Source organism: Triticum dicoccoides, chromosome 5B, assembly GCF_002162155.2.
Source record: "Triticum dicoccoides isolate Atlit2015 ecotype Zavitan chromosome 5B, WEW_v2.0, whole genome shotgun sequence".
In the NCBI taxonomy this organism is placed as follows: domain Eukaryota; kingdom Viridiplantae; phylum Streptophyta; class Magnoliopsida; order Poales; family Poaceae; genus Triticum; species Triticum dicoccoides.
The window spans coordinates 202,811,036-202,821,374 of NC_041389.1; the positions used below are offsets into that span (position 1 = coordinate 202,811,036).

The window sequence follows — 10,339 nt, forward strand, 5'->3', positions numbered from 1 at the left end:
AAGCACACCCTCTATGTCAGTACCACTAGTGTCACACTCAATCTCAAAAGTGTTTACAAAATTCGGCAAAACAAGCAATGAGGCATGAGTTAACGATTCTTAAGTTCAAGAAAAGCTTTATCTTGTGAAGGACCCCATGTAAAAGGCACATCCTTCTTGGAAAGAGCATGTAATGCTGAAGCAATGATGCTGAAGTCCTTAACAAAGCGACAATAAAATCCAGTCAAACCAAGGAAAGTACGCACTTGAGTCAAATTGGTTGGTTGTGGCTAAGTTTTAGTTGCATCAGTTTCAGACTCATCTACTTCAATACCATGGGGAGACACAACAAATCCCAAGAAAATGAGTTTTTCGTGCAGAATGTGCAATTTTCAAGATTAGCACAAAGTTCCAATTTCTTAGCACTTGAAGAACTTGGTTGACATGCTTGGGGTGATCATCAATAGAATATCATGATGTCATTAAAGTACACAACCACAAATTTTCCTAAGAACATGATTCATCAAGCGCATGAATGTATTGGGTGCATTAGACAATCCAAATGGCATAACAACTTAACAAATTATTCATAAAGCCCAAATTTGGTTTTGAAAGCAGTTTTCCATTCATCTCCCACTTGCATATGTATTTGGCGGTAACCACTTTTCAAATCAACGTTGGAAAAGATAGTGGCACCATTAAATTCATCTAGTATATCATCTAAGCAAGGTATGGGGTGTCTATAGCGAACGATGGTGTTATTATTAGCACGACAATAAACACACATTTCGCCAAGTTCCACCTTTCTTTGGCAGCATGATAACGGGGACGCCACAAGGGCTCAAGCTACCGTGAACATTCTCATTGTCAAGTAGCTCTTGTACTCGCCGTTGTATTTCCTTGGTCTCTTTGGGGTTGACTTGGTATTAAGTCAATCCGGTGCTCGATGCCGCATAGTGGAGAAAGTCTCGGTGGTGTGCCTAGAGGGAAAACATTCTCAAATTCCGCCAAAACATGCGACATTGAGCTAGGAAGAGCTTGTGAGGTATTAGTCAAAATGACTTCATCTTTGTAGAGCACAAAGTGAAGCTTGGACGGGTTCTCACGCACTTCCCTCAAATCAGATTTGGTGGCTACGAAGTCAATGTCCTTCTTTGCACTCATCATGGATACACTCATTTTTCGCTTGTGGCGCTCACTCTCCGTTTGATCTCTTACTAGACTCACCATGACCATCCAAAGGTCTTGGCGATGCTTGTGTCTTTTCAGCGATGAATTGGTTTGGGGCGGACCACATATTCCTTTCTCTTCCACTTGTAGCTATGGTGATTGGTGCGTCCATTGTGGATGATGCCACAGTCAAATTGCCACGGGAGTCCCAAGAGAAGGTGACAAATGGTCGTGGACGTCGATCTTGAATGGTACTTCAACAATGTGCTCGACGGTGCTAGCGCTGATGTCACTAAGCCATTGGAACTTGTAGGGTCGAGGATGGCACTTGTATTTGAGGTGCAACTTGGAGCAAAGTTTTTCACTAGCCAAGTCGTAACAACTACCACCATCAATGATCATTTTGATCGATCTTCCATTGATTCTGACTCTTTTGTCAAAAAGGTGGCATCGTTGGTCGGCATTATCTTGTTGAACAGTCAGGATCATGAAGAGACAACAAGAGCGGGGCTCGCATCATTGTCACAAAGGACTTGATCATCTTCTTGATTTACGTGCTGATGACGAGCAACGTGTTGCAAAGATTCCATTTCTCCTTCACTCATAGATTTATACTCTCCATCTTCATTGATCACCATAGTGCGTTTGGAGGGGCACTCGAATGACTTGTGGCCGTGGCCCTTGCATGTGAAGTACTCAATCTTGCTTGTGTTGTCGGTTGAGTCCCTTGAGTCATTTGCACTTGGTGAAGCTTTAGGCTTGGAGGATCTTGGAGGTAGACGGCTTAATGTAGTCGCCAGTGCCTTGGAGCTTGAAGGACCACCACTAGAGGGTGTAGTCCGTGGGTATGGCACCACACTTTAGGTAGCTTGAGGATTGGCAGTAAAGTTCATTGAAGGGCAGGAGGAGTGCTTGGAGTACTTGATGTCATCGTGGACTTATCGCTCCGCCTTTGTTGCTTGGTGAACCAATTCGAGCAAGTTGCTGTAGGGTTGAAAATCCGCAGTTCTCTTGATGGGATGGTTAAGTCCACTGAGGAAACGCGCCATAGTTTGCTCATTGGGTTCCTTGACATTAGCTTGGATCATTGCAATCTCCATTCTCTTGTAGTACTCTTCGACGGTCTTGGTCCCTTGCTTGAGAACTTGGAGCTTCTTGAAGAGGATGCGAGTATAGTATGTGGGCACAAATCTCGCTCTCATGACTTGCTTCATTGCATTCCAAGTGTGGGGGTTTCTCTTTGTTCTTGGCGAAGGTCTTGAACTTATTCCCACCATAGGAGTGCATACTCGTCGAACTTGAGGGAGGCTATGGCAATCTTCTTTGGCTCGTTGAAGTTGTGGACTTGGAAGATCTTGCCCACCTTAAGGGCCCAAGAGATGTCGTCTTCGGGGTCGATGCCTTCGAAGAACTTAGGCATTGTGAACTTTAGTTTGCCAAAGCGATCTTTGCCTTCTTGAAGGTTGCAAGGCTGATGTTGTTTGCATTCTTCTCCTTCTTGAAGGTTGCGAGGATATAAGAAGTCTTGGTTGCCTGCATGATACACCTTGTCCGTGCGATTGCGATCAGCTTGCAACTTCATGCGATTTTGCGTTGCAATCATGTGTTGACGTAGGAGGGTGTGTGCGCTGCTCTTTGTTGTAGTGTTCCTTCCAAAGATGCAACACCAGATGCCGAGGAGGGGGGGGGTGCATAGCTCCAAATTTACAATCCCCGCCATAAAGGGCACAAAAGGGAATTAACTGAGAGCGCTGGGAAAAGATGAATTGTACCAAAACTCAACAGGAGGGAGCCAAGTGCGCACTTTTTTTTGCTAAGTCACTACGCAACGGAGAGACATATCGAGCCATTGGTTCACCCTAGGTCAGCCCATCTGTTTGCGGGTGGTATGCCGTTGAGTAGAGAAGCTTTGTGAGCGTCATAGAGATCTTTCTAGACGCAACTGGTGAACACCTTGTCATGACCGGTAACGATTGTTGGCGCATTCCATGTAGATTGACAACATTGTCTAAGAAGACTACCGAAACTTTGGTAGCAGTGGGTGGATGGCAGAGCGATGCAAAATGAGCGTACTTTGAATAGCAATCGACCTTGGCGAGAATGACGTTGTAGCCTTCAGACAATGGAGCCCCTCGACGAAGTCCATGCTGATGTCTTGCCACAGAACTTTGGGTATGGGCAGCGGCTAAAGAAGGCCAACCGACTTTTGAGTTGTTGTGCCTGGCGTGTTGGCATATTGCACATTGTTGAACGTGGATTTCCACTTGTCGTTTCATGTTGGACCAATTAAAAAAATTCTTCAGATGCTGATAGGGGCAACCATGCTTGAGTGACCTCCAACCACGTTGGAATGAAAAAAGTGGATCCATTTGATTTGGAGTGCCGAATTCTCCCCAATCCATAGCTTGCTGTGTTGATAGATCTTGCGCGGTTTGAAACCATGGTCTTCAGACAATTGCGAGGTGGGTGGCTGGGTCAATAGCATAGGAATGCAGTACCTCTTGAAGCCACAAAGGGCAACATTCAGAAATGGCTTGCAGACATAAAAAGGTGGCCAGTGTGGGACAAAGCATCCGCAACATGATTTTCCTTTCACTTGCGGTAAATAATTTTAAACTGGAATCCCATGAGCCTCATCATGGCCATGTCCTAAAGATCAGAAAGGAGAGTTTGTTCCTCCAAACAGCTGTGGCTGTGGTGGTCAGTGTGAATCACGAACTCAACTCGCTGATGATAGGGCCACCACTTCTCGACCGCGAGGAGGAAGTCCTTGTAAATTGACGGGTGTTGGCGCTGGGCTCAACACCTTGCTAGTAAAGCAATCGGATGATGCTTTTGGATAAAGATCAATCCAACGCCAGTGTCGTGCATTTGTTTCCACAACGAACTGCTACTGGAAGTACGAGAGGGAGAGGATGGGGAACTGGCTATCGCTACTTTGAGCTGATCGAAGGCAGATTGAGCAAGGTATGTCCAAGTTCTTGAGGAGCGAAGTGAGGGAGGGGCTTGGTGATGAGATCGTAGTGCCTCATGAAATTGTGGTTATATTTTTTCTTACACCCATGCTGACATCATCAACATTAGTCGCCAACTTTGAAAAGTGAATATGATTTATTACATAAACCATTAATCCGTTTAGTGATCCGTCTTAATTGTAGGGTCCGTATTACAAGATCTCATGTTGTTTTTTATGTTTGAGGTTTTTTTTTACGTCATTGCTAGATGATAGGTTATAGTACCGTGGTTGCCATATTATAGGCGAACAATCAAGAACACCAAAATGTTGGTTGGATAAGTTACACGAATCGATGTTACAAATATAGGGCAATATATAACTTAACTGCGCGATTAATCCTTGCTCAAGGCATTTCGATATGAATAAGCCCTATTCAATCCAATTAAACCGGAGATTTATGATTAACTTCAGTCCCATGAGGTAGACAGCCAAAAAAATTGGGCACTTGGCCCCTAGGGTTGGGGGATTTGGGGGGTGCTCCCTGCCTTGCCTTCCCCTCATATTTCCTTGGCCACCAGCCAGTTCCTCTCCGCTATGGAAAGGTCAACTAGGAACCGTGGCGGTGGCCGTCGGGGAGCAACGAGCCTTCAAATCGGCTGCGGCGACCTGTGAAACGGCAGTGGCCACGAGCGAGCGGGTGATGGGCAAGAGCAATGACAAGAAGGCTAGCAAAGGGTAGCAACATACAAGGAGCAGCGACTGGTCAGCAGAAAGCTGGCGGCAGCGAAATGTCTGTCCTGGGGAAGCCAGCTTTGAGGTGGTCCAATGCGGACTTGAGGCAAAGCAGCATGGGGGAGTAGCTGGAGCGACAACTTAAGGGGGCTTTGTGCATGGCGGAATGAAGCGAATTGTGAGATTGTAGTAGCAGTAAATCGGGTCAAGGCGGTGGAAAGTGACAAATCAGCCAAGAGATTGATTTCGAGAGACCGAGAACTTCGATCAAGAGAGGAGAGGAGAACAAGACCGAGAACTTTGATCGAAAAGCGGCGGATGAGTTGCGGCATCCTGTGGGAAGAAAATAAAATTAAAAGTTTAAAACCCTAAACTTGGGGTTCTAAAACCATGTTAGGAAATATTTGACTTGTATTCCCATGGGGCCGTAGGCCAGTATATATACACGTACAGGTGCAGCAAACATCCCGAAAGCCCCTTATACAATGGGGAAAATACAAAGGCTCTACGACGCTTTAATATAACTCTAACAATGTTTAAGTATATGTTTTGCCATCAGACAGATAACACTTGTAAGAATCTGTCGTATCTGGTTGGACTTTTTTAGCACTGTGCTTGAGTTGGTTTCGAGATCGTATGGGTTTCAGCTCTAGTCTACCCCAACTTGTCTGGGACTAAAGGCTTAGTTGTTATTGTTTTTGTTGTTATAGAGAGTCAGCTGATTAAATGGCCAATATGTGTACCGCTAGTTGCGCCATTCTGATGATCGAATTCTTTTATATTGTTATCATTACTTTCTATTGAAGCCGTGAGTATGGAAATCTTAACATTGTTTCACTTTGTTTTCTAGCCCCAGAGATGGTGGATAAATCAGTTGATGCCATGATGGCTAGGCTTCGTGGTTTTTATGTACAAGCAAGAGAACTCTCTGAGAGTGAAGTCAGGTAACATTTGAAACTTCTAGTCAGCGAGGTATTTTCTTCGTGCAAAAAAAATTAGTCAGTTGAGGATCTCCATGTTAAATTAAGGTTCCAAAAATAAATAGTTGGAAGACATCCATTTCTTAACTTCAAAGTGCCGCATTGCCCATCTTCATCGCTTGTTTAAGTTTGAACTTCGGGAAGTCTGTTTTATGTGGGTTAGTTTGGATGACTGTAGTACTAGATTATCTATTGAAGTACTTCCCAACTATAAAATGCCAGTGACTTGTCTGCAATATTGTGAGGACATGCTGTTACCGAAAAAGGCTTACGCCCCGCTTTATAAATAAAGCAACTGCCACAGAGCATACATACCACATAGGTCCACACGAACACACACGAGTCTCACGGAAAAGAACAAAGGTTCTGCTGAGGGCACAGCTCAACAAGCCCAAAAAAAAAAGAAGAGAACAACAACATCACAGCGCACCCAACACAAGGTGGCTAATCGGGCTCCGGCGGTGGCGGCGGCGGCGGCGGAGAAAGGCGGACGGCCATCGATCGGATGTCGGCGATGAAGGCGGAGATGGCGTCACGGTCCGAGGGGCGACTAAGCGGCCGCCAAAGCTGCAAGAAACCCGAGAATTTGAAGAGAGCGTCAGTAGGGCGACGAAGGGGAGCGCGCTGGATCACAAGTTTATTGCGAACGGTCCACAACGTCCAAGCAAGCACCCCAACTTCCAGCCACCTAATGTGGCGAGAGGATACAGGGGACAGTTGGAGTTCAGCAAAAAGGTCCGGGAAGTTGGTGTGGCACCAATTCCCTCCGACCACCTCGCGAAAGCAGCTCCAGAGGAATTGTGTGGAGATGCAGGAGAAGAAGATGTGGTTTGAGTCCTCCGGGACACCACAGAGCGGGCAGATACCGGTGCCTGGGCCATTGCGCTTGCGGACCTCCACACCAGACGAAAGCCTACCACGGATCCATTGCCACATGAAGATGCGAATCTTCAGTGGCACCCGAACGATCCAGATCATCGATAAGGGGAGGGGTGCGGAGGAAGGGGCGATGGCCGAATATAGCGACTTGGTGGTGAACAAGCCCGACGGCTCGAGCCGCCACCGGGTACGGTCCGGCCTGTCATCCACCAGTGGCTCGTGCAATGCGACACAGTCAAGCAACTCACGCCAGGCGGCGGATTCCGCCGGCCCAAACGGTCGACGGAAGGCAAGGCGCCCCAGATCAAGAAGGGCCCTATTGACCGATATCATGGGGTCAACGGAAATAGAGAAAAGGACGGGGAAGCGGGCCGCGAAGGGGGAGTCACCAGCCCAACGATCATACCAGAAGAGAGTCGAGAGGCCAGAGCCCACGGAGATGGAGGTCCCAATGCGCAGCACCGGGAGAAGCTGAACAGTGGACTGCCAGAACTGGGAGCCGCCCGATCTCTGGCAGAAGGCAAGGGGTTGACCCCGAAGGTATTTAGTCCGGATAATGTCCAACCAGAGGCCGCCATGGCCCTGGGCGATGCGCCAGAGCCAGCGGGAGAGGAGCGCGATGTTCATCCGCTTGGAGCACATGATGCCCAGGCCACCTTGCTCCCAGGGCTTGCAGATGTCAGACCAGCTGACCATGTGGTACTTCTGCTTATCATGCTCACCAGCCCAGTAGAAGCGAGACTGGATCTTAGCAATCTCCTTATGTAGGGACTCATGGAGGCTATAGAAGCTCATAAGGAACAGCAACAGGCTAGAGAGAGAAGAGTTGATAAGAATAGTTCGGGCCGCCTTGGAGAGCCATCTCCCCTGCCAGGGCTCACACCGGGACTGGAGCTTAGAGATAGCGGGCATCAAGTCCGCGGCAGAAAGGCGCGAGTCGCTAATGGGGGTCCCTAAGTAGGAGGAGGGGAAAGAGCCCAGGCGGCAATTAAGCCGCTTGGCGATGGCCAGAGACTCAGCGGGAGAGTATCCCATTACCATGACGTCGCTCTTATCAAAGTTGATCTTGAGACCCGACATCTGTTGGAAGCATAGAAGGAGGAACTTGAGGTTGGCGATGTCCATCTCCGAGCCTTCGACCATGATGATCGTGTCGTCAGCATACTGAAGGATGGAAATCCCGGATCCCCCAGAGAGATGTGGGGTAATCCCACGAATGTGGCCAGCCGCCTTGGCCTTATCAAGAATGGCAGCCAAGGCGTCCACCACCATATTGAAGAGGAACGGGGAGAAGGGGTCGCCCTGGCGAACCCCACAGAGGGTAGGGAAGAAGGGACCAACCTCGCCGTTGATGTTAACCGCCGTGCGACCGCAAGAGACCATTTGCATGACTCTAGTGATCCAGCGGTCATCAAAGCCCTTCCGAAGAAGGACTTCTCTAAGGAAAGTCCAGCTGACCGAGTCATAGGCTTTGTGAAAATCGATCTTCAAGAAAACCGCCTTGAGGTGTTTGGACCGGACCTCGTGAAGGACCTCATGGAGGACCAAAACACCATCCAGGATATATCGTCCTCTAATGAAGGCCGACTGGTTAGGATGCGTAATCCGGTCAGCCAGCAGGGTCACCCTATTGGCGTACCCTTTGGCCAAGATCCGGAAGATCACATTAATGACCGTGATCGGCCGGAACTGGCGGATGTCGGACGCCCCAGGGACCTTGGGGATGAGGGAGATGATCCCATAGTTGAGGCGACCTAGGTCGATGGCACCCACAAAAAAATTCCTCAAAGATGGCCATGACCTCGGGTTTAATCACGTTCCAGAAGGTCTGGAAGAAAATAACAGGGAGGCCATCAGGACCAGGAGCCGAAGAGGAATTCATCCCCTTGATAGCCTCCCAGACCTCCTGCTCGGAGAAGGGAGCCGTCAGGGCGGCATTCTCCGCCCTGGAGACTAGCTGAATACCGGCCCAACAATCCTGGGCGAGGGAAACGCCGCTCCGAGGAGCGGCGGAGAAAAGGGACCGATAGAAGCCATCGACATGAGACCGGATGTCGCGAGGGTCCTGAAGAAGAGTGTCCCCATCCCAAAGGAGGGGGATGGTGTTGCGCCTACGGCGACCGTTGGCGATCGCCTGGAAGTAAGCGGTATTCGCATCACCCTTCAGGACCCACTTCTGGGCGCCCCGAATGCGCCAATAGGCCTCCTCATCAGAGTGGATCACGGAGAGTTGGTCTTCGAGGGCATAACGGGAGAGCCACTCATCCGGAGACAAACCCACCGAGTCAGCCCGTAGGTCAAGAGCTTGAATCGCAGAAAGCAGCGCTTTCTTGCGCTCTCTGGCATCTCGCCCAAGGTTGGCCCCCCATCCCTTCATAAACTGTCTACCACGTTTCGCACAGAAATGCCACGTGTCAATAGCCGAGGGAGGCCTGGGATGGGGGTGGGCTCGGGCCTCAATCCACCGGGCGCAAACCGCGTCCGTGAATCCTGCCTGGGAGATCCAGAAGGTCTCAAAGCGGAAGCGAGGAGTGATCGGCGGGCGATCGTCCGCAGAGGAGAGAAGGAGGGGGACATGGTCCGAGCCAATCCTAGTGATGGCGCGGAGAGAGGAGAGGGGGCAGCGGAGGTCCCAATCCGGGGAGACAAGGACCCTGTCCAACACGGACTGGGTCGGGGAAGATTGTCGATTGGTCCAGGTGAACCGCGCACCAATCCTATCAATCTCCCGAAGGGTGAGGTCAGCGATGAAGTCATTAAACATCTGCATTCTGGCAAAGCACACATTGCCGTTGCTCTTGTCTGCCACCACGCGCAGCAGGTTAAAGTCGCCACCCACCACCACGGGGAGGGAGGCTGCCGAGATTTTAAGATGAAGCTCCTCGAGGAAGGCAGCCGACCTACTATGGTCGGCAGGCCCGTAGACAATGATGATCTCCCATTTGAAGTTGAGAGATCTCTCGAAGAGCTCCATGCTGACATAGAATTCCCCCCGGTCCATACTGCCCACCTCGAATGTGGCATCCTTTACGCCTAAAAGGATGCCACCCGAGTGGCCCAAGCTCCCACTAGAAGGGAGCCAGTGCCACGCAAAGAGGTGGGAACTCAAACGATCGAGCTCGGGGAGCGAGAATTCGCGACGCATGGTCTCCTGGATAGCAACGATGTCGATGTGTTCCTCTCGCATGTACTCCACAAGTTGGCGGCGACGACCATCATGGCCGAAGCTGCGGATGTTCCAGAAGAGGGCCCGCATTATGGGGCCATCGGGGGGCTGCTTGACCCCAGGACACGGGAGGCGCTTTGCGCGCGAAGAGCGGCAGTGCGGGAGCGGGTACGGCCTCGGATCTCGCCCGGAGGTGGGGGAGCCGGTCGCCGCGGCCCGGAGGAAGAGGGAGGGATCCCGTCCGCAGGGGCGTCCGGGGGGGAAAGGAGAGCAGCACGGGCCTCGGCAAGCTTCCCCTCAAGGATCTCGCGGGCCCGGATGGCAGCTATCTGAACTAAAGGGGGGCCAACCTCCCCCCTGAAAATAATCGCAGAGTCGGAGGCCACTTTGGCAAGGCTGCCTAGGGGGATAGATTCTAGTGCAGAGAAGGAACAAGACGAAGCAGAGGGGGGGACGGGGGGTGTACCTGGCTCCAGG

General features: G+C 50.3%; 1 protein-coding gene across 5 annotated transcripts in view; it reads left to right on the top strand.

Moving 5' to 3' along the window:
* Positions 1–10,339, top strand: part of LOC119308079 (SAGA-associated factor 29 homolog A-like) — a 65,348-nt gene that overhangs the window by 2,856 nt on the left and 52,153 nt on the right. For all 5 annotated transcript variants that reach the window (XM_037584192.1, XM_037584190.1, XM_037584193.1 and 2 more), the window contains exon 2: positions 5,688–5,781. In XM_037584192.1, the coding sequence (XP_037440089.1) occupies positions 5,688–5,781 (94 nt within the window). The remainder of the gene's footprint in view (positions 1–5,687; positions 5,782–10,339) is intronic.